We start from the raw sequence: 25,074 nt of genomic DNA on the forward strand, positions 1-25,074 counted from the left end.
GCTAATGGAGCCCGAGTCTAGTGTGTTTGTCGGTTAATTGTTATTTGGCCTGTTTTACAGTTTTAAATGCAGTATGAGGTTTGATGTTTTCATTTTATAGTTTCGTGTGCATATTGTACTGTTTTATCGATTATGGGTTGAATGACTGGGATATTGATACTGTATGTTGTCTGTTTGGCATAAATTACTGTTTTGCTTGTTTGTATGTGAATTAATGATGCTGACTGAGGAAAAAGCGAATGAAAAATTATGTAAATGGGTAATGGTATAATGTGGTCAGCCTGACTAGATATCCTGGGAGATGGTGGACGGACCGGGTCCGTAGGGAACCCTACCGGGATTGTGGTCTCCCATATCGGACGGGGTATGGAGATCTTATGTGTTTTGGCGCCCATACCGGACGGGGTATGGGGACGGCCCGTTTCACCCTTATACCGGACGGGGTAATGAGGTATATGTTTTGGCGCCCATACCGGACGGGGTATGGGAACGGCCCTGGAATATGATTTCAGGTGTTAAGGGTTAACGGGTAGCGGGACCCCTATGGATCCCCATGGATACTAGTGGGCTGGTAAATGAGGAAAATATGTTGTGTAACGATTGAATTACGAAAAGCTTGATAGGTATTATGTTATACAGTTTATATATATGGTTTCATGATGATGATGATGTTATTGCTTTCGTATATTGTTTTATGAATTTCACCGTGGCAAGTGAATGGTAAAGGTTTTATTATTGATAAAAGGATTTATTGTAAATTATGCTCCATTGGTCTTTTTGTGTTTTCTACCCACCTTTACCTCCGTGACGGTGAGATATCGTGATGTCTTTACTGGGCTAGTGTAGCTCATTCCTTATTTAATCATTTCAGATCAAGAGGACATCGTTCCCGAGCCGGTTCCGCAGGAGGACGACGAAGGGGACGCCTAAAGACTCCATAGTCACATTCGTAGCTTTTACTTTCAAATTTCTCCTTTAGGTAGTTTGATCTTTTATATTTTATGAGCACGTTTTTGGTTTTAGTGTAAGGGATGTTATTCAAATTTTGACTTCACTTCCGCATTTGATATTTTTTATATACATTTCATTATGAATTTTCGGGGCCGTTACACTCTATAACACGATTAATAACAGTAAGTTCCTATTTTTTCCAATACTCAATGCATTAGCGGTAAAAGATGATTCTTCACTTACATGATTGCTTTCTACAACATCAGACATATGTAATCTTCAATAATCAATATAAAACTTGTAGAAAGACTTTTTTACTATCTTTAAAATTTCAACAATTTTTTTCTCAATACAAAAAGCATATAAAGTAGTGATTAAAATTTCTTTACTTATTTTTCAAGTCAAGAATATAACAGAATAAACTATCATATTTATCTTATCAGTCTTACTCTAACAATTGGAAAATTTTTTCTCGCATATTTTACACCATATTTCATATGCGGGAGTTATCACAACCATGATGCAGGGTAAAACTCCAAAAAAAGAACTTGATAATTTAAATCTTTGAGAGATTTTTAAAATTAAAAGAGTCAATATTGATCATACTAGAAGTAGGATCAGATACTAATTACTTGTAATAATTTTGATAATAGAAATTTTTTTTTCCAAAGATGATGTAATTATTTTAAAGAAAATTAGTCACCGTTAATTCATCTAAAGTGAGATTAGACATTAAAACATTCACTAGTCTAAATAAAATAAACTAAAGCCAAAAAATGAAACCAAATAGGAAGGGATGAGGCACCCATATTATGGCGTAAACTAATTAATTTTGGCTTATTAGAAAAACAAAATAAAACAAAAACAAAATAAAAAGAAGGATGAAAACAAAGTTGTACAAAAAAATAACTCATGGAATTAAAAAAATAAAATAAAATGTCTAATTTAGAAAAATGCTAATGTGTGCAAAAAGTCCATATGAGAACTATGATTAGTCTTTACTCTAACACTTTGTTTGGATCATAGTAAATAATAGGATTTTAATGTACAGTATTTTACGGGTGTGAGAAAATCATGTTTGTTTTAACTTACAATAGTAACAAACAGTATCTGACTGATAAATGAATTTTAAAACCATTGGGATTATAAACTCTCCCGGTTTCATCCATTAAGTAATACTTAATTACTTCAAAAATCTGGTTTAAATTGTCAAGTTGAAAATATTTCGTTACCGAGATCTGATTACGAGTTATTAAATGGTAAATTGAATTCAAATTTGCAATTTGAATGGCTGTTCCTACAGGGCCTAATGAATTTCTAATTGGAATTAGAGGATCCTTTTTAATTGATTGTTTTATCACATTGTGGTATGTAAATGACATGTTAATTTTTTTTTCCATTTATACCCAATATAATATACTTAATTCTATTTTTATCATCATAATTTATTATTTATTTTATTAAATATAAAAATTTATTTTATAATAATTATTTATTTAAATACAAATATAATTATATTAGTAAATAATTTATTTTTTTATTATATACTTCTTATATACTACTTACTATTATATAAATAAGTAAGGATAAATTAATAATTTGATTGAAAATATAACTATACCATCCTATCATCCAAATAAAAATATGTCATTAACATACGTTAATAGACAATCATCCAAATATAAAAAAATTCTGTCATCCCTATCTTATGTCATTACTATTTAATTACTGTCATTACCATACATTAATTAAGTATCACTAAAATTTATTCAAATAAAGTGTAAGTATCAAAAGTTTTTATCTAATCACATTTAGAGGTATGAAATAGGCCACAGTTTCTCATATGTTTTGAAACAAGTAACACATTAATTTTTTACTTAAAAAATATCGTAACACATCATATATATATATATATATATATTTTTACTTAAAAAATATTGTAACAACTTCTAAATGTAAAACTAAAATAGTAAATGAAAACCAAAATAGGTTACATAAACTTTTCAGCTCAAACAATCATGCAACAACTCCTAAAACAAACAAACTGATCAGTAAATTAAATTCTATGGTATGAAGGAAAGATGCATAAAAAAATGAGTTGGTAATTCCAAAAATATCTAAACAGAAAAAAGATTTTCAACGTCCTTAAAAGGAATGAAGACAACTTTAAAATATCTTTGAAAAACATAAACATGCCAAATTGTCCCTATAACTATTTCATGCATTCATGGTACTGAAATTAAGCAGCTACTTAAACTAAAAAGTATCAATCTTGTTAAGTTCTTCATTCATTCTCAAACATACATTTCAACAAATCCTTCCATATATCATATGAAGTATTTATATTACGTTATGTTATTGTTAAGTTCAAGCAAAGTACTTTAACGAAAACACATAAGCAGAAACTGGATTTTTTAAAAAGAAATTAGAAAGGATCCTGACTAAAAATCCCTAGATTGGGCTCACTTGGGTTCCCTCTTTTAGCCGAAATCGAAGTCCAAAAAGCATAGCCCAAGGCCATTAATAACCATAGCCCAATTAAGCCTCATACACGATTTTCCCAAATTATACCCAAATAGAAGCCCAGCCCATGCAGCAGTTATCTTCCTTCTAAACGGCACCGTTTTAATTTAATGTGTATACTTTTCTTTTCTTAGTTATTGGATGACAAAAAAGGTTAAACTTACAGAGAGAGAGAGAGACGCGCGATAGGAGGAAGACAAGGAAGAGAAGTAGACAAGAGGCCACGCGGGGGACAGAAAACAGAGGGAAGAAGCAGAGACGGCCAGGTTAACGGAGAAAGGACGCGATTAGCAGAGAAGAAGAGGTTTGAAGGTGTGGATATAGAACAGAGGGCTTCGGTTTTTGGAGGGAGAGAGAACAGAGGCGATCAGGAGAGAGAGACGAGCTGGAGACGAAAAAATCGGGGCCGGGAGAGAGGGAACAGAGGAGGTGAACAAAAAGTGAAATAAGAGGTGATCTGGGGAGGAGAGCTCTAAGGCGTATTCCATCTTCTTCCAAATTTTGGTTCCGTTATGTAAGTTTAAAATGTTTGATTTTGGAGATGATTTACGTACAACGGTAACTTGACGGTTCCAATTCATGTGTTGTATAACCTGTAATGGACACAGTTTTCGTTATGTTTATGACGGTTGTCTAGCCTTCTTCTACTGTGATGTTTTAAGTGTGATTCTAAATATAATCTAAATGTTAGAAGTTGTTGAAAATAGCTAGATTAATGAATTGAGTCTGTTGATATCATGTTCTTCTGCTTTGAACAATTTTTTTTCACTTTTTGATGCTTTACTAATATTTGTGTCACATTTTCTTGTGTCTTCTTTTTTCGTATTTATTTGACTTAATTACTCCTGTTATCTTTCTTCTACATGATGTATGCTACCTTTCATATATTTCTGTGTCTAATGTTTGGGATTTCTCTGCCACTGTTGTGTATGACGTGTTACCAATAATTACTCAGCATACCGTGGTCTTGACTTTTGGCTACTTAAAACTGCTTATGAGATTAAAAAGGGTCTATCTTTATGCATGAATCTAATACCCTTAAGAGCAGTAGTTGCCTGGTTTTTTTCTTTGCTACAATAGAGTCATATTTCTGTGACTGTCTGAGTTCTCCTCTAAATATTAATGAGGTCGTATTTTTCCTTTTGGCACACTCTAAGGGTTAAGGTTTAGTGTGTGATTGTTCTGTCTCCAGTATTATACATTCTATTCTATTTCCAGCAAACCGTATTGCGAATAAGATGTAGGTTAAGATCTTGATAACCATTGCATTTTACATGGCTAAAAGATGAAGGAACCAAAATGGAAAATAATCAAATTAACCAATAAAAAAAGAGAGAAGATCAAAAGGAAATTCTGGTTAGTGATCCTAAACCTCACCCCTTCACCGAAAGAAGATATTGGAGAACTTTAGAGGAGATGGTTATGCGAGATATTTTAGAAGAACCTATGTGAATAATTTTTGTTCTTGAATTTTTCATTTTTGACGTATTTTCGATTCCATCTCCAATAAGGCATATAAACATTTTAATTAATAAATTCTATTTTGCATGAATGACAATACCACACATTTCATATATATTAAGATAAATATAATGTATGCAAACTAGAAATTTAACTAGTTTATACCACGAGACGGGTGTCTTATATTTTCATCTCTTGTATTATTTTAGACCTAGATCTTTGAAATTAGACTAGTAGTTTTCTACCATATTATCTCATCCCAAAAGTGATGGCACCCTAAATCTTACACATCATTTTAAATATTTGTTTTACGGAGTCGTTCGTCTTGTGTCACTCCTGTTGTGACAATGCTGATTTGGAGTTTACTGCATTTTTGTTTGATGTTTGCTGTGGAATCTTTTACTCTTTTAGCTGTAAATGTGGCATTTCAGTGTTCATCAGATATTCTTTTAGCATCTAGGGGTTTATACAATTAACTATGACTGGATCCCATTTAAGTATCTCTTCTTTTGATCTTGAACAACTTTTTGTGTTGAAGGAATCTAGATTTGGTATGCCCAAAATTAAACAGGAGTAAGCGTGTTGTTTATTCACATAGTTTCCTTGTGATTAAGTACCTTTTTATGTTCGTAAAATAAATCCATCTTTATGGTGGTTTATAATAGATTGGTGATGAATCCAATCTGTGCTTGTGAAGTTCACGTTTAGAAAAAAAATTGCTCAATATGTTTGATTAATGGTAGATTGGAGGTGAATTTGCTGTTGATTGTCCTTACATTCAAAGTTTATTTCATGTGTTCATCTGTGATTGATTGACATTGATTATCAACCCCGACCGCAGAATGTAAATATAGATTTGTTTGATGTTTTTAGGAATAGGTTTATTACATAACTTTTGGGCTTCAGGATTTGGTTGTAATTGATTAGCGAAGATTTTTTTGTCACTGTTGTTTGAGGTATAATGGCTATCTAGAGTGTGCTAGAACTCAGTGGTTGAATGATACCTATTTTGTGTATGAATTATTCATGTAGGTCATTGTAAGAGATATTTATGATTGCAATTTTTTGATATGTTGACTATGTATTTCTTTTTAGGTTCATGTTGAACCTGAACCAAGCTCGAGCACTCTAAAATCCGAGAAATTATCACATGCTGCCAATGTCTTAAATCTAAAACAGAGTACATGATTTCTGAGGCTTTTTAATCTTTTCCTTTTCTGTTTTCCTCTAATAATCATATGAACAGGTCTAAGAACTAGAGGGACAGACTTTGTGACCCTGAGGAGAACAGGAAGAGTTTCTTTTCAGTTTTCTTTTTAATTTTTATCGATTTGATTCTTCCCTCCAGAATGGATTACAAAAAGATTATATGGGTTTTTTTTGGATGTCTCATATACATGTAGACCTAGACAATTGACACATTCATTTAGGCCTTAATATTAAGCTGCACCATAGGACAGGTGCCTTGTCCCTTTTCATGTCATATGATTTTGTGGAATCTATTTATTTTCGAACTAGACAAGTGCATAATGGTTGCTGATCCCTCCCTTAATGGGTCAATGGCTACTCCCTTCAATTTTTTAAAATTAAATATGTTTCTTGGGAGCTATAATATCATTTTTTTTTTGAAAATTTACCTGTTTGATAGTTTTTCTATATTAAATCATTTTTCCACTGAGTTGTTTTGCTGTATTGATCTTTTCTATTGAAATATATAATATAGAATTTGAAGTTCGGTTAATCCGTAATACGATGTTCATTAAATTAAATTACTTTATTTTGGGTAGCGTTAATTTTTAGATTTAGTTCTACAATAGATTTCAATCAGGTTGGCTTCTGTATTACACCACCCCTTCATTTGACAACAGGGGTACTATGGTCATCTGCTGTTGAACTGCCACATGAGGCTGGAAATACCTGTTCTAGCTTTGCTCTTAACCAAGTGAGTGCCTGAGGAAGAAGAGAACTATTCAGTCCTGAAAATGTTTGGTATCTCGTATGGAGAGCTCTTCCTCTTGATTGGTGCCACTGCTGCATTAGTTGGTACCTCTCTTTCTTTATTATGTGCGCTTGTAGGTGCTGTACGTAAGGGCATTATTTGCTCTCATAATTCCTTTTCAATTTTTTCATGTTTCAATGAGCTATAAATTTTTAGGAGTTCGATTAGAATTGTGGAATTTTCGTCTAGGTTTTGATTAATTTTGTGAAAAGAAGGCTTTTGTCTTGAAAAAGACTGGAATTGGTCTGGAATTGGTATAATTTGGTCTTATTATATGGTAGGTCCAAAAGATCTCCCGATTATTGCAAGGACAGCTGGTAGGTTAGCGGGCCGAGCTATTGGCTATGTTCAATTGGCTCGTGGGCAATTTGATAATGTTATGCAGCAATCTCAAGCTCGCCAGGTATTTCCTTTATTCTTGGAAAAAATGAAATAAGTTAATTCTGCATGAACAAAAGAATTATTGAAAAAAATCATGTGATTAAAATGATAACTACACATCAAAATCTAATAATATGTTTTTTTATATGGATTATTGCTTTTTTCTCCTTTTTTGCCTGAGTTACTTAATTGCACTTCAAGACCCCTTTTGGAAGTTTACTTTGATCAAATTTAGATGAGCAGAAGAGGTTCTTCCTCTCATACCTGTATTTAACTGTAGGTTCACAAAGAACTTCAAGATACAATGGCACAGCTTGAGGCAATTCGTTATGAAATAAGAAGTATCTCTATTATGAATCCTGGTCCCATGACTCGAAGATTGGCGGAGGATCTTCCAAAGCCTGGTCCTAACTATAAAAATGGTACTCTTATTGAAACTCTATAGTTTGCATGTCTCATTGACATGCTTCCAGCTTGTTATGCCTTTCATACTCTTTTGCCTAATAGGTGATAGCTCCTCTGAGAAAGGCGAAGAAAAACAAAAGTCAGCAGATATTTTGACAAAGGTTTTGAATCTTCTTGACTCTGGAGACCCTATCTTTCCTAGTGGCAAAGCTATATAGCATCATCTTTATTTCTGTGTGTATACAGTCCCAGGATTATAATTTCAGATCTGTAAGTTCAGTTGATATGCAAGTGCAAGCAACTGCTCATGCGAGACTTGCTGAGTCTGTAGGTGTTAAGACTGGTATGTTCCATAGTCCTGCAGAAAGTGAAAAGCCTGGTGTTGAAGCTGGTCCTTTCCCTGTTCTTCCAGTTTCAGCTGAAAGCTCCGGATTCCTTCCAAAGCGCAATGGTAATTACAGATTCTTTTTTCCTTTTAAATATATTGTTTTTTCCTTTCTCTGTATATTGTTTTCTGGTTGGGCCACAAGACAGATAATGAATGTTGCTAACAAAAAAGAAAAAAAAAATGTGTAAAGAGAGACACATTATATATTTAATAAATCCATGAATTGCTACATTGAGATGTTGGTACACAATGGATTAGGCTTAGAAATTCTAAATAGATTAGGAATTTTATTTCTATCTGATCTAAAATATATTGCTGTTGGTCTTGATACGATTAGTTCTTTAGTAACTATATTATTATTATTATAATAATAATAATAATAATAATTATTATTATTTGTAGTTTAAATTCTTTTAAGTTGTAAGTTTCCTGTTAACAATTCAGTAGATATAGTTAGATTAGGATCTTTCTTTAAGCCCTATAAGTATCTATGTAATCTCAAACATTGAGATTGAGCCATAAGTCAATATATTATTTGAAGACTTTTCTCCAATGTCTAGTTTTTTGATGCAATCAGCTCTGATACATGATGCTTAAGAATCCATTTCATGGGCAAAATGTCGAAGAAACATAGTTTTGATGTCTAGATTTATTCCAAACTTTTAAGTAGGTAAATTAATTCTAATTTGACCAACATCAATTGGTATTAGTGCCAAAAGTTTCTATATTCGATCTCAAAACACTCCTCCAAACAGATCCCAAACTTTTCGGAAAGAAGCTCATTTTTTTTTTTTGATAAAAGAAGAAACATTATTAGAGAGGGAAATAGGGAAAAATAATACAATCAAGGAGAATAAGGCATCCTCCACAAGTTAGTAATGAAAAAAAATGCGTAAAAATATACTAGCTCTTGATTTTAAAAGCACCCAATTGCAAGGGAGGTTAGTGATACTAGTGGTAGAATGATAAAGTAGCCAAAAAAGTGGCTTTTTTGCACAACTATTGGAAATGATTGATCTGGTCATTGAAAATCCATTTCCTAGTGTAAAAGGTTAGGAAAAATATGAATATATTCTTGTTATTCATTTCAATAGGGTTCGGGATATATATACATACAGATGGATTCATATATAATAACCAACATAAATTATCTTATTAATTTGTTGCCTAATTATGCTAATATATTTGGGCAGGTAATTATATTATTATATACAGAGAATCATGCTATTATACTCGAGATATAATCTTGTAACACTCTCTTAAGCTGAAATATAAATATTAATTATGCTCAATTTGTTAAGAGGATATTAAGTCTGTGTTCTATTTAGAGATTTTGTGAATATATCATCTATTTGTTCCTCTATCTTCACATAACCAATAGATATCAAGTTTTCCTAAATTTTCTCACGGATGAAGTGACAATCATTTTCGATATGTTTGGTTCGTTCATGATACTAACCCAATCAGTAACTGTAAAACATTTAATGTGAGTATGCCTATGACTGATAAACAATATGTTAAGTCTCATAATACCTTTTAAGTAGAACAAAATCTATTTCAAAACTTTTCAGTGTTTGACTGTAGGTGCAGACATAAATTGACTAACAACATTGATAGAATATGTAATATTTGGACGAGTCACAATGAGATAGTTTAATTTCTTAATTACAAAAAATGATGGTGATCTCCTTGATGATATTATTATTACAGGAGATGATCATGGAGGAATATTTTCTCTCAAATTATTCTTACATATCAAGTTTCACATCAAAAACTTGGGGCAGCTAAAATACTCATTAGGAGTTAAAGTAACAAGACATAAGAAATTTTTTTTATTATCTCAGATGAAGTATGTACTTAATCTACTTTTAGAAACTGGAAAGTTAGAAGTTAAGTAATGCAATATACCAACGGTGGGAAATGTACTTCTTACAAAGATGATGGTGATCTCCTTGATGATTCAGAAAAATGCAGGCGACTAGTCGGAAAATTGAACTACCTCAATGTGGCTCATTCAGATATTGTATATCTTATCAGTGTTGCTAGTCAATTTATATCTGCACCTACAATCAAATACTGAGAGATCCTGGAACAGATTTTGTGTCACTTAAAATGTATTCCGGGACTTGGCATATTGTTTAGCAATCATGGAGTTAATTATCTATAGAAAATCGAATGATCACACTTGCTTTTCTTCAATCCAAACTCACAGAGTACTTCACTAAATTTGCTAAACCATGCATAAGGACCCTGTTTTAACTATACAATAAATTTTTCAAATGATATACTTTCCTGTACTCCCTGTGAGCAACAAATTCAGGTAGTTGCTCCATATACACTCTTCTAAGAGATCACCATGAAGAAATGCATTTTTAATGTCCAATTGGTGTACGGGTCAATTTTGGGTGGCTGCAATAGAGATGAATAAATGGACAAAGGTAAGTTTGACCATTGGAGAGAATATATCAGAATAATCCGTCCTATAAATCTGATCATAGTCTTTCGCTACCAGTTTAGTTTTAAGTCTCGCCAGAGAGTCATTTGGATTCATTTTGACTGTAAATATTCATTTACACCCTATAGCTTTTTTTTTTCCTTTGGGTAAATCCATGAAATCCCAAGTATGATTTTCATCAAGAACATCTATCTTCTCAAGCATTGCATTACACCAACTAGGGTGATTAAGAGCTTCCTTAACTATTTTACATATGAAAGTTGAATATATAGAGGCAATTAAAGAGGTAGACGAAGAAGATAAGTGATTATATGAAATAAAATTAACAATGAGATAAATAAGTTAAGAAGGATGCATTGAAGTGTACCTTTACAAAAATAATGGGACAATCAAGGTCATGTGGAGAAGGATCAGATGACGAAGAAGTTGGTGTAGGACATGTATCGTTAGTCTGCTGTTTTTTGAAATGAACACAAACAATTGGCAGTTGTCATTGAGCTTGAGGCACACCATCAACTCAACTAGAACATAAAGCACATCGAGAGAAACACCATTATCCAGTTGTTTAGTAGAGGTACTAGGCTGGAACCTAATGAGCCACTCATCGTCCTTCACCTGATCTGTAAAGAAAAACGATATATTTTCTTAAAAAATCACATTCTTTAATATTAGATATTTATTGAAATCTGAAGAGAAACACCGATATCCTTTTTGGAGGTGAAAATATTCCAAAAATACACATTTTAAGACTTTTGGATCCAACTTGGTAATATTGGGCTGCACATCTCGAACATAACAAGTACTACTAGATATCTGCGGCTACATCGGAAATAATGACTTGTTTAGAAAAAGAATATTGTAAGGAATATCACGTTCAAGTACTATAGATGGTAGATGATTAATTAAGAAACAGGTTGTGGAAACAGTATCGGCCTAGAATCGCTTAGGGACTTGTGTTTGGAACAAAAATATTTGAGTAGTTTCAAATAAATATTTGTTTTTTCTCTTAGTAGCGCTGTTTTGAGATGGTGTATGTAACACAATAAGATTGGTGAAGAATCTCTTGTTGAGTCATGTAATTGTGAAATAAGTATGATATATATTTTTTGACGTTATCACTTCGTAGCACATGCACAGAAATATTAAATTGGGATTTGATTTTCGCATGAAAAACACAAAACTGAGCAAATACTTCAGAATAATTTTTCATAAAGTATATATAAGTCATTTGAGAAAAATCATGTATAAAAATCACAAAATACTTAAATTCTGTTTTAGACATAATAGAACAAGGACCCCAAATATCATAATAAACTAATTCGAAAGCAACCTCACCTCGTTTATTAATTTTTAGACTTGACGAATTACGTTGATATTTTGTAAATTAACATAATTCACAATTTAATGAAAATACATCATGAAACTGAGAACATAGATTCTTCAACACAATGAGAGACAGATGTCCCAATTGACAATATACTTCAAATGGAAAGACGACATCATAGCAGGTATTTGATGGAGTCACCTAACTATAAAAAATATAGAGACTTTCTAATACATGTCATTTATCAAAAATCTGCTTCATCATAAGATGATTCTAAAAAAGACAATGATCGGAAAAGAATGAGATACAACAATTAAGATCTTTAGTAAGTTTACTCGTAGAAATCAAATTAAAACTAAGTTTAGATTGATTTAATACAGATGTCAGGGTAATGGAAGGAGTAGTTGTTGTAGACCCAGAACCTTCAATATTGTAGGTTGATCCATCAACAATAGCTACAAGAGAATGTGCTATCTGTGATCGAAAACTAAAGATAATCTTAAGGTTACCTTTCATGTAATATGTAGCACAAGAATCAATTACTCATTTATTTGAGGAAGAAATAAGCCATATTTTACTTGATTCAGCATGAGTAGTAACTAATGTGCATTCCTTCAAAAATTCTTAAAATAGAGAGAATCTTGCATGTTTATAAGCTAAAACCATAATAGTTTTCTCAGAAAACGAGGTAGCAGCAGCAGCAGCAGCAATATTAACAGTTTGTGTTCTCTAATTTCAATTCTGTAATTTTTTACACAGCCGTTTTGTATATCCTTGCTCATGGCTGTAGTGATAGAGAATATTGCTTAGATCATTAGTCCGATATCAATTGCTTTGTTTTCTCTCCTGTTATTATTTCTTCTTTCTCCTTTGGCAAGAAAAACATTGGTATGTTGATTGGGTGTAGTATTCTCTGTGTGCAACACCCTGCTGAAAGCTTCCTGAAGACAGGTGATCTCAAAACCGGATAAAATATGTTCAGATTCGGAAATCTCAAATTTAGATGGAAGACCAGCCAAGAAACTTTTTATGAGCATTTGTTCTCTCTGGATGTGTTGTACCTTGATGTTAGCATTGAACGGTAAAAATATATTAAGGTTCTTATATGTTTTCTTTGAACTCCATAAAGTAGACCGTGAGATATTTGGCTTTCTTCTCAGCACAGTAGAAGACCTTACAAACATCATGCATGTGGGACACATTTCCTTTGTCTGAATACAGAAGTTCTAGATAATCAATTAGTTTCTTAACAAATTCACAGTGATTAATTATACCAATTATTTCACTGTCAATTGAATTTCTAATATGCAGAAACAATTATGCATCATCTTTTAGCCAAACTTATTTAGTTCCATCAATGGAAGGGTTTTGAATCAAGTGATCGTTTTTATCAATACTGCGTAGATAAATCCTTATAGTCTTGCTCCACTCCAAATAATTAGTGTAATTCAATTTATGTTCAGTAATTTTTGACAAGACTGGAATTATCTCACTTATAGAAAATTTGTTTTCGCCCATTTTGACTCAAGAACTAAAAATATCGTTTATAACAGCGAAAATATTTCAAATAAACCAGAAATTTAGACGTAAATAAAATACCTCTTCACGCATGGCTGTTACTAGAATCGCCAGAACCTCACTGCCACCATTAGGGATCAAGTGCCTCCGTACTCACTGCCACCAAAAACCACGTGCTGTTGCCGGAAACCATACATGCTGCCGCCGGAAAACACATGCGTCACCACCGGAAAACACATGCGTCGCCACTGGAAAACACTAAATGAACCTTTAATCAGAAATCACCACAGAACCGTGGCGCACTCAAATCCGAAATGAATCTCACAAAATTGCGCCAAATTGCGCTAGAAAACCCCCCAAAACCTGGTTGTCGTGTGATCTACCTCCACCTTGTCTTCCTCCTCTCTGATCTTCTGGTTTCGTGCTAGGAACGGGCCAAACAATGCCTTTTCGACTTCTATCTTTGCATGAAATCAGACGCGCACATCTTCTGGTTCCAGATACGCATGGAAGATTTGGTTTTTTCCGCCTCTTCTGCTTCACCACCATGCCGACCGCACTCTGAACTAGTCGGAGGCCGATTCTGTCGACTGTCTCCGGCACTGGGAATGGTTTGTTCAACTCCTCTTTTGCTATGATCTAATCTGATCTCTAAAACCCTAACCCTAACTTTGATACCATGTAAAAGGTTAGAAAAAATATGAATATTTCTTGTTATTCATTCGAATAGGGTTCGATATATATATATACACACACAAATGGATCCATATATAGTAACTGACATAAATTACGCTATTAATTTGCTGTCTGATTATGCTAATATATTTGGAAAGGTAATTATGTTATTATTATACACAGAGAATCATGCTATTATACACGGAAATATTATATAATCTTGTAACACCTAGGAAGCCAAATGTTCTATAGTGTAGCAAAAACTGTTTTTGTAAAAGGCTTAGCATGAATATGTATTCTCTCCCTCTTCAGATAATAACTCATGAAAATCTTCATTGTTGGAGGAATCACCCACTATAGTTCAAAAACCTTTATCAGTTTTGTCCAGAACCTCCAACATGTATCACAGTGCAAGAACAGTGGGGGCATTTCTCCTCCTTTAAAACACATATCACATAAATATATATATATGGAGACAGGCTCGATGAAGTCGGTGGATTTAAAGCATCTTGTTTGTATTTAGCTTTCGATGGATGACAGCACAAGTGAACACCTTTACTTTTGAAGGAACACGAGATTTCTAAAACTTGTTGGCCTTATAAAGTTGGTTGTTGTTTGGTTTGGAAATGAGGTGTTCAAAGAAGGATTTGCATGTAAATATGCCTGAAGGTTCAAAGGTCCAAGTCCAAGTATCTTGTTGGGTGTTTAATTGAACATGTTCCAAAAGATTCATAAGGTTTACCATTTCTGGAGCCTCCCAATCGGAAAAGTTATGGCTGAAGTGGAAATTCTAAATAATATTGCACTCATAATGTAAAATGAATTTTGAGACCAAAACCTGTTCTCTCTTCGTTCTCTTCCCTCTCTTCCCTCTCTCATTTCTCTCTCTTCCCACCCAAACTGAATCTCACCCAAATACACAACAATTGTTCCAACCCATCCTTAGATAATCACAAAAAGTTGTTTAGAACAAGAGCTTTTTTCACGCACAGAGGTTGGCCATTTCTGGGTTGACTTGTAAACTTATTTAAGCTACCGATGACCCCTACCAGAGAAATCGTCCTGGTTGACAGGAAGTCTTTTCACATCACGTATGAAGGAAAAAACTTAGACGGCCTCAAGATCAGTGAGAATGGAAGGGGAACTAGGGTTTCTTTCGCTCTAAATAAAGACGGAGTTAAATGGCTCATCGAGGCTCTAAGCGACTTCTACTAGCTCAAGGGAGGAAAAACGTGGCAGAAAAACATAATTGGGAAGTCCCACATTATGGTTTGCGCTCTGTTGGAATTAGAACTGCCGAATCTTGGTGTTGACTGAAGAAATAGAAAAATCCACCAAAAGGATCTTTATCCCAGAGCGCGTCGAAGGAGGGGTTGGTGGCGCTTCATGAAGGCTGTCTTTGAACTTGGTGAAGTCCCCCTAATGAACCCCTTTTCGGTCAACAAGGCCGCAAAGACCAACTTGATATAACCGAGTGCGAAGCAATCAGATCTCCATCATGTTCAGTCCTGCTCTAATGCCCATAATGTTGCCATAGCTTTAGAGTAATGGTGGAAGCATCGGACGGTAAATCTTTCGTCGATGTTTTCAGATATGACCCGACGGAACATTTACAGGTGAAGAAGATGGTGCTCAACTCGCTTGAAACTTTGATGTTTGAAATTCAAAATTCGCGCGGGCTGCAACATTGCAAACCCTCACCTCGATGCTCGGGCTGGACATGTTACCTAGTTCTCTTCGTTGAATGAGTCAACTAAGAAGCCCAAGTACACCTGACAATAGAAAGGAAAATGGGTTGATTGGCCTAGGCTGAGAAGAGAAGCTAAGAAGCTGAAAAGCCCAAAGTAAAAAAGTCCAAAGGTTAAGTGGATGTGGCGGCCCAAGAAAAAAATCACATCCTTTTCTTTGAGCTTAATTAGGAAGACATTATCCCTTGAAGGCCCGATTGGCCAAAAGATGGCCCTATTGAAAGATAAAGAAGACCTAATGTCGTCAAGGAGCCCTAGCAGAGACGAAAACCCTTATATGGCTGCAAATCTGATGAACTTTGTCAATCGAAGCGTTGATAAAGTCTAGAAATCATCTTTGTAACACCCTCAATTGATAAAGTCTCTCCAGGTCTGCACTCTGAACTAAAACCTTGTGCTCCACCTTTGCCACACTCTGAGTTTATTCTGTTAGGGCCCATGCAAGACTCTCTCGACGGGTACTCGATTTGGGTTATGCAAAATATCCTTAATATCATTAAAACTCTAGGAGTTTCTTTCGAGGGTAGTGAAGCTCAAGCTTTGTCCATCTTACGCAAAGTGTGGTAACTGGCAAGGTGTCAACCAGTTGGCCGAAGAAAGAACGGTCGAATGGAGGAGTTAGAGAATTGAAGAGACTCCAATGCACTGTGAACTACGAAGGCAAGAGTAAGAAACATAGGGGAGGGGAAGGAAATTTTGGAAATAATAAATGTTAGGAAAAATAATTTCTTGGAACGTCAGGAGACTCAATGACGTGGGGAAGAAACATGTAATTAGAGGTTGTTTAAGAAGATAGAACCCTGCCATAGTTTGCCTTCAAGAAACTAAGATGGAAGAAGTCATTGTTTTCATCGTCAAATCTCTTTGGAACTTTTTAGAAGTCGACCGACAGTTTTTACTAGCCAAAGGAACCGCATGGGGTATTCTTATTATGTGGAGGAAGAATAGAGTTCAGCTGCTGGACGCATACATGGATGAGATTTTCCTCTTTTTCCAATTTTCTGAAGTTAGTAATGGTTCCCCATGGTATTTCATGATTGTTTACTGCAGAGGTAATGAGCAGGAATGCTCTCTTTTATGGGAGGAGCTAGCCTTATGCCAAACTAGATGAGGCAAGAAAGTGGTGGTCACTAGGGATTTTAATATAATACTTAGACGATCCGAACAATCGGGTGATCACTTCTTTGTGTCCTTGGTGATGAAATTCAAAGATAATATTGACAAACTGGAGCTGGCAGATCTTCCTATTAAGGGAGGGAATTGGACTTGGAGTAATCAACGTGATACCCCTTCATTCTTCAAGATTGACCGCTTCTTGATCTCTATGGACTTCCTACTTGAACTGCCTGACCTCAACCGAAAGGTACTCTCTATACCCATATTTGATCATTTTCCTATTTGCCTTATTCTGGAGGGAATTCATTGGAGTCCAATTCCTTTTCGGCTTGATAAAAATGATTGCTTGTTGATAGCTTTAATTTATTGATCAAGAATTTCTAGATGAATTTCTCTACTAAAGGCACGACCAGTTTTCTATTATCTAAGAATCTTCAATCTTTGAAGGCCGAAATAAAGAAATGGGCTAAGGATTTTGAACTCAACAGTGACATGAACTCCAGCTTTCTTTGGGTTGAGATTGATTGTCTGGACAGACAGGAGGGGTCTTCTGGTTATCCATCACTGACAAAGAGGAAAGAGATTTGCTTAAGCTGAAATTGGCAAAACGTTTGCATAGGGAAGCAATCACTTGGAAGCAAAGGCCAGAGAAAAATGGCTTAAGGAGGGGGTTAAAAATACCAAATATTTCTACTACCTGGCAACCATAGGAGGAGACTTAATTATGTTGAAGAACTTACTGTGGACAGAATCTGTATTAAAAGGAATGGCAACATAAGAGAGAGCGCAAAATCATTCTTCAAAATTATACACTGAAGAATTTGATCCAAGGCCTAAACTGGACGGATTATAATTTAATAGCCTCTCTGATCAAGACAAATTGTGCCTTGAGGCTGTTTTCACTGAAGAGGAGAGTTTTTGCTACTTAAAAGATTGCAACGGGGATAAAGCCCCTAGTCCTAATGGATTCAATCTAAAATTCCTACAAAAATATAGAGATATTGTCAAGGATGATGTCTTTGGCTTTTTTACAGATTTCTACAAGAATGACACCTTTGTGAAAGCCTTTTAACTCCACTTTTTTGGTTATGATCCCTAGAAAAGCTCATGCCAAAAACATCAAGGACTTTCGCCCCTAAGTTTTGTTGGTTGTTTATAAACTACTGTCCAAAGTTTTAGGTAACAGGCTATTTAAAGTCCTCAACTTGATTATTGGTGAAAGTTAGCAAGCTTTTGTGCATGGTACCAGATCACTGACGCCATATTAACCACTTATGAAGTTGTGGATGACGTTTTCAGAAATAAGAAAAGCGGAATGCTATGTAAATTGGACATGAAGAAGGCTTTTGGTAATATTTCATGGAGCTTTATTGACTATATATTTAAACGGATGGATTTTAGTCAAAAATAGAGAAAATGGATTGGCACTTGCATATCTCTACTAGTTTCGCTGTTATGGTAAGCGGTGGTCTGTCTTCCTTTTTCAATGCTTCTAGAGGATTGAGATAAGGTTACCCTCTATCTCCCATACTACGAGAGAGCCAAAGACTTGAGGATGCTTAGGGGAATTGCGGTTGGCAACTTCGGTCAACAAATTGAAATTTCCCACTTATTTTTTCTGATGACACATTGTTATTTTGTCAGCCGGACATCAACTCTCTTTTCATGGTCAGATGTATCCTTCTTTGTTTTCAATTGGTATTCATTCTAAAAATCAACTCGTGTAAATCTGAACTTGTTGAGATCGACACTTGGAAATGGACAAAATCTTGCTCGGGTTCTTAGCTGTAATGTTGCTAAACTTCCTATAAAATATCTGGGTATCCCTTTTGGAGCCAAATTTAAAGAGAAAAATTGCTGGGAGCCAATCATTAACATGTTTGAAAATCGCTTGGCAAGCTGGAAAAGGAAATACATTTCAATAGGGGGCAGATTGACCTTAATCAAATCCACTTTCTCTAACTTCCCGATCTATTATTTATCAATGCTTCACATCCCTGCAAAAGTGGCCAAGAAACTCAAGTCTCTTCAATGTCACTTTCTCTGGGGAGACCACAAATTCCATCTTGTCAAATGGGATGAGATCAAGCAACCGGTTGCTCAGGGGAGCATAAGCATTAGATCTCTAACCAAGCTGAACAGGGCTCTTCTTAGTAAATGGATTTGGAGATTTTGGAATGGAAACAATTGCTTATGGAAAAATGTCATCATGTGTAAAAAGTATGGTACTAACCCTCACAACTCCACTTTTTTGGATAGAAGTCCATATGGTTTGAGCTATTGGAAGAGCATTATGTTGATGAAGAATGCAGTTTTGAACTGCTCCAATTGGAAGGATGGGAAAGGAAACAAAATCAGATTCTGAAAAGATACTTGGTGTGCCAATGAGTCTTTCTAGCACTGTTTCCCCACATTTTTGCCATTTCAAAGGATAAAGATATCCTCATCGAGGAGGTCCATAGTTTCAATGTTGAGAGACTGGAAATATACTCAAAAGCTTGAAGAACGGTAAAAGTATTTCTAATGGATTTATTATCATGCTGTAAAAACATGACTGTTATCTGCAAACTGAAGATGACACACCTTTATCATGTCCATGCCTACCATTAATCCTCTTACTTTGTTTCTCTCCATTGTGTTGGTTAACATATGAGTAAGTATGTCCACCACTAATGTGAATAAGAAGGAATAGTGAATCTCCTTGCCTTAATCCCCTCGAGACTTGGAATCATTGATGAGGTTTTCTATTAACAACAATTGCACAAGACACAGACTGCAAACACCCTCCTATTGACTTCTACCATATTTCTCCAAAACTGTTCACCTCTGTCATTTTCTCCAAAAACTCCCAATTGACTTTGCCATATGCCTTTCCAAAGTCTAACTTGAGCACCAAGCTTTTCTTTTAGATCTTCTAATATTTTTAACTACCTCATTTGTAACTAATGAGACATCAAGGATTTGTCTACCTCTCAGCAAGGCACTTTGGTTTAGTGATATAGTATTGCCCATCATCTCACTGAGTCTTGTGGAAAGGACCTTCGTGATGATTTTGCAAACACTAGTCACTAAACTTATAGCGCGGTAGTCAGAAACTTTAATAGACATATTCTTTATGGGGATTAATATGGTAAAAGTGGGATTCATACTCTTGCATATTGAACCATTCATTGGAAATTCCTTGAACACCTTCATCATATCCAACTTTGTGATCTCCCAACAATCTTTAAAGATTTCTATAGTGAAACCAGCGATTCTCAAGGGATTTCTCGCCCCCTAACTCCCAAATGGCTTGCCTAATCTCATCTTCTTGATGATCTCTTTAAAAATATTGTCTTCTCCATCTGGATGGAACACCAATAAGTTTCTTCTAGAAATGGTCTGTGGTTCTTTTGTATATAGTTTCCTAAAGAAATTCGTAATCTCTTAGTCTATGGGTTCTCGTATGTTTTCCATCACTCTGTTTTCTAATTCAATATCCTAAATAACACTTTTTCTCCTTGGACCATTCACAACCCTATTAAATACTTGGGTGTCCGAGTCCCCTTCTTTCACCCATCTAATCTTTGCCTTTTCCTTCTAACACCTCCCTTCCTTCATCAATACCTCTTCAAGTTTATTTTTCAATATCATAAGGTGTTCTTTTTGTGTATCAGATGATCAAGTTTCTGATTCAAGCCTTTCCGATTCCCTCATTACTTCCAAGATTTTGTGTTGCCTTATTCTCACATTCCCCAACCCCTCTTCTTTAATTTCTCTTTTAGGTGCTTTAGTTTTTTTCATAAATTTGTAACCTTTCTAGAAAAACTTATTTAGTCTGATAATATTATATCTATTGTATTTTGTGAAGGTACTAGATAATGCACTAAACATCATCTTTATCCTATTTTATAGTTTATACTATTTGATAAATGTTCATCGTCGCATAAAAATTTCTTTGCAAGTTTGAATACTGAGTTTATTCTTAACACAATATATGAGACATTGTCTTGTAAAAAATGAAAAAATACAATGAATATAGAAATACAAGCACATGAAAAAAAATCAAACATGTGAAATGGTGGATTTACCTAAAGGAAAGAAAAATGTGGGATGTAAATAAGTATTTGCAAGCAAATACAAGGTAAATGAGAGAATCAAGAAATGTAAAACAAGATTAGTGGCGAAGGATTATACACAGCTTTATAGGATAGACTATTAGAAGACATTCTTACAAGAAGTTAAGATTAACACTGTGAATTTTGTTGTCATTAGCTGCTCTTGCTTCGATTGGTAATTACAACAATATGATGTGAAAAATGTCTTCCTATATGGAAACTTAGAAGAAGAAATTTACATGGGTATTTCACCGAATTTTGAAAAGAAGCAGAACCTAATAAGGTGTGTAAATTGAAGAAGACATTGCGTGGACGCAAGTAATTGCCAAGAGTATGGTTTGATAGGTTCGTAAAGGTGATAATAAATTTGGGATTTAAGCAACCTTAAGGAGATCGTACTTGGTTTATTAAATACTTAGAGATAAAGGGAATTACAGCTCTCTTATTATACGTTAATGACATTTTTGTAATAAAAGATTATCATAAATAAAAACTGATCCTAAGACAATGTCTAACAAGAGAATTTGAAATTAAGAAACTAGCTAAGTTGAAGTATTTTCTTGTAATTGAAGTCGTCCGCTTAAAATCCAGGATCTTTATTTTTCAATAAAAATATATTCATGATTTGTTAAGAGATACTGACAAATAGCATATAAACCAGCTGGTACTCATATTAATCATAATCATAAATTAGGAATAAGAGAAGAAGATACACCAATAGACAAGAACATGAACCCCAGATTAATCAGGAGATTGATATAGTTATTCTGCATGAAACTAGATATTTCTTATGCAATAAGTTTTATAAGCTAGTTTATGCATAACTCAAAAAAAGTACACTTATGAGCAACATACAGAGTACTGTATTACCTAAAAAAAAGTCACATTGAAAAGTAATCACATTCAGAAAAAGCAATAGATTGTGTTTAGAGGCCTATATAGATACAAATTATGTATGGTTAATTGTAAACCAAAGATCTATAACAGGATACTTTATCTTCTTTAGAGGAAATTTAATTATCTGGAGAAGTAAGAAGCAAAATGTAGTTTACTAGATCAAGTGCAAAATCAAAGTTACAGATAATGACATAAATGATATGTGAACTATTATGGATAAGATGAATTTTAGAAAATCTAAGAAGTAAATGAAAAAGTCTCATGCACCTATATTGTAGCAATAAGTATACCATAAGCCTTGCATACAATTCGGTGCAACATAATAAGACAGCATATTAAGATCGGTAGACATTTTGTTAAGGAAAAACTTGATAGGAGCCTAATATGTACTCCAAACATGCCTTACCAATTCTCAAATGGTAGATGTGTTGATTAGAAACATAAGTAATTCAACATTCCAAACTTTTATTGGAAAGTTGAGGATGAAAAACATTTATTCTCTAGGTTGGGAAGTGCTAAAGAAAGTGTAAATTACATTAAAATGTACAAGGGTGAAATACACCCTATATAATTAACTGTAGTTCATTGTTTATTCCTTCTCTATTTTAGAAAACTTCCATATTTAGAGTTGTGATGTTTAATAAAGTACACATTAACCTTTTTTAAAAATAACACAACACAAATGTCTGTAATTTTTAAGAAAAGCACAATACAAATGTCTGAAAATAGTGCATGATTCATATTTCAGAATCACCTTTCAAGAAAACATAGCAAAGGTTAGATTATGACCATTATACTGGTGAATGTAATATCAGGTTTTTAATATTGAAAAATTGCCCTGATGTCTCTGTGAAGCGGGCAAAATTTCTTAATTGTGTTAAAAATCCATGTTCTTTTTCTCTCCCTTTTACCTTGTTCTATATATGGCTTGGTGTTTCTGCCACATGATTTGAAAAAGAATTTTGGTTCTTTTTGCTTATTCATCATAAGTATGTAAACATAACATGCTATCCTCTGGATATGGTGCCAGAAAGTGTGAATGGATCAGACATTGTATTGGAAGCAGTTCTAGAGGCAGAAGTAGCACAAAAAGCCAAAGATTTCTTTTCACAGCCCGAAAATCAAATACAATGAATATACAGGTTATGCTCTTTATTCTTTTCCGTGCAGCATGGTCTTTGTTCCTGATTTGTGAACAGAAATTGGAAAAGTTCAACTTCCTTACACTAAGTTGTATAGGGATTGGGAATTCTGACAATCTCACTTTGTGCTGCTAATTTTTGGCACCTGTGGGAAATTATCCTAGATAAGAAACATAGGTCTTTATTGCAAGTTTAGAGACCATGTGCTTGCATGTGAATGTTGGACTTGGAAAAAGAATCATATTTTACGTTGTTAATGAAATGGAAGTCCTGATTAGGTTTTGCCTTCCCTACAATTTATCTTTGCCCTCAGGTTTTGGTGAAGGGGGTCAATCTCGGCATTCGTTCAGTCAGACGAACCATTTCGTGCCTTAAGCTGCGAGCAGGTGGTAATTTGTTTTATCGCCTTTTACTTTTTCTATCATCAAATAGATACTCACTTTGGATAATGGATATTATCATCTTTCTTAAAGGTAAAACACTCACATATTTGCTTCTTTCATTTTATTTTCACACTGAAGATGTATTTTTGTATAAATTATTTTCTTCAGTATGCATTTGACAATGTGATGAATCATTTGGAGGTCTCATCAAAATTTGTCCTCTTAAGATCACAAATATCTGTCACGATCTTCCTATTCCCCCATGGGTTTATAATTAGTACCGCCCTTGGTTGGCTGAATTGTAATGTATTGGAATTGTGAGTCCAAATGGGAAGAAATTAATGTAACCTTTTAGAATCTCGTTCTTAAAACTTTTCTTTTGGGTTGATGATATCCCAATTTTTTAAGATAAAATACCTAATGATAATATTCTTTTAGTGGTAAATAAGGAGATGGTTGATCGATTAGTTATTTTATATAAAAATAATATTCCTAGTATTTTATGCCATAAGTAAGATTTTTTAGAGAAATCTGTATTCGTTTTGGGCTATTCTAATTATATCTGTTGTGAATTTTTATAAATTAGTATGTCAAGAAAAGAATTTTATGTCTATAAGAATATATATGTTTAATTAATTTTAAAAGAACTTGACCCAAATATAACAAAAGATGGATGTAAAGGTTATTATCCTATAGTGTTCTTTCTCTCTTTCTCTAGCGTTTCATCTTCTTTCTTTTCCTTCTTAAAAATCATGGTGTCTTCATATTACCAGACTCAGAATCCGTATCATGATCAATCATCAGCATTTTCTGTCTCCTAAATCTGACCACCATTGTTAGAGTTCCCTTCCTCTCCTCTTTAAAATCATCATTTCCATAATGGAAAGCTGGAGAGAGTTTGAAGAGAGAAGTTTGATGAAATGGAGAGGAAAGAACATATATTTGATCTTATGAAGGAACATATATTTTGGTATAATAGAACCCTTTTCTTTTTTAGTTGTTGAGATGGGCTGAGTTTTCTTCGGCCGAATAGTTAATTTGGTAAAAATTTAAAATTTAAGGTTATAAATTCTTCTACTTAGAAATACGAAGTGCATATCGAAACAAAAAGTTGTAAGGATCTTTTGTATGATGCATTGATGCTACCCCTTAAGTTTATTACATTTCTACTCTACTTTTAAGTTTATTATATGCTATTAAACTAAATATAATAGTGAGATTATAACAAGTTATTTTCAGTAGGAGCAATATAAATGTAATGATAAATTTTATTATAACTATAATTTTTATTAGTTTATCAATGAACTAAACAAAATTTATTTCTGATTAAGTTTTTTTGCAAATTACACTTGCATTCTGTTTGATTTGAATTAATTCTATTCTTATTCTATTTGGAAATTTAGTTGTTTGATATATAGAGATAATTTTAATGTACTAGGATATTTAATTCAATAATCATAAATTTAATTTTCTTGTATTTACATAAACTAGTTACAAAAACATTTAATTTGATGTAGACATAGAATTAATTCGGAATCAACTAATACTATTTTAAAAAAAAAAAATCATATTCTCATTTTTATTCCCTGAATTAGAATTTAAATCTAATCT

At 33.8% G+C, this 25,074-nt stretch overlaps 1 protein-coding gene across 4 annotated transcripts; it reads left to right on the forward strand.

The window, feature by feature from the left end:
* Nucleotides 1–3,614: 3,614 nt before the first annotated feature.
* On the forward strand, nucleotides 3,615–23,834 carry LOC110814064 (uncharacterized). Of its 4 annotated transcripts, none has more exons than XM_022041380.2 (9): nucleotides 3,615–3,988; nucleotides 6,031–6,115; nucleotides 6,764–6,978; nucleotides 7,216–7,337; nucleotides 7,596–7,737; nucleotides 7,823–7,881; nucleotides 7,967–8,171; nucleotides 22,969–23,080; nucleotides 23,394–23,834. In XM_022041380.2, exons 3-8 carry the CDS (start codon nucleotides 6,918–6,920, stop codon nucleotides 23,070–23,072), a joined length of 693 nt encoding a protein of 230 aa, XP_021897072.1. In that variant the 5' UTR covers nucleotides 3,615–3,988; nucleotides 6,031–6,115; nucleotides 6,764–6,917; the 3' UTR covers nucleotides 23,073–23,080; nucleotides 23,394–23,834. The 4 variants fall into 4 exon arrangements, with proteins under 4 accessions (XP_021897072.1, XP_021897071.1, XP_021897073.1 ...); XM_022041379.2 differs by having other exon boundaries at nucleotides 6,804–6,978; XM_022041381.2 differs by lacking the exon at nucleotides 6,031–6,115 and having other exon boundaries at nucleotides 6,804–6,978.
* Nucleotides 23,835–25,074: the final 1,240 nt, after the last annotated feature.

The sequence above is a fragment of the Carica papaya genome, chromosome 3 (genome assembly GCF_054855325.1).
Source record: "Carica papaya isolate Zhongbai chromosome 3, ASM5485532v1, whole genome shotgun sequence".
NCBI classification, from domain to species: domain Eukaryota; kingdom Viridiplantae; phylum Streptophyta; class Magnoliopsida; order Brassicales; family Caricaceae; genus Carica; species Carica papaya.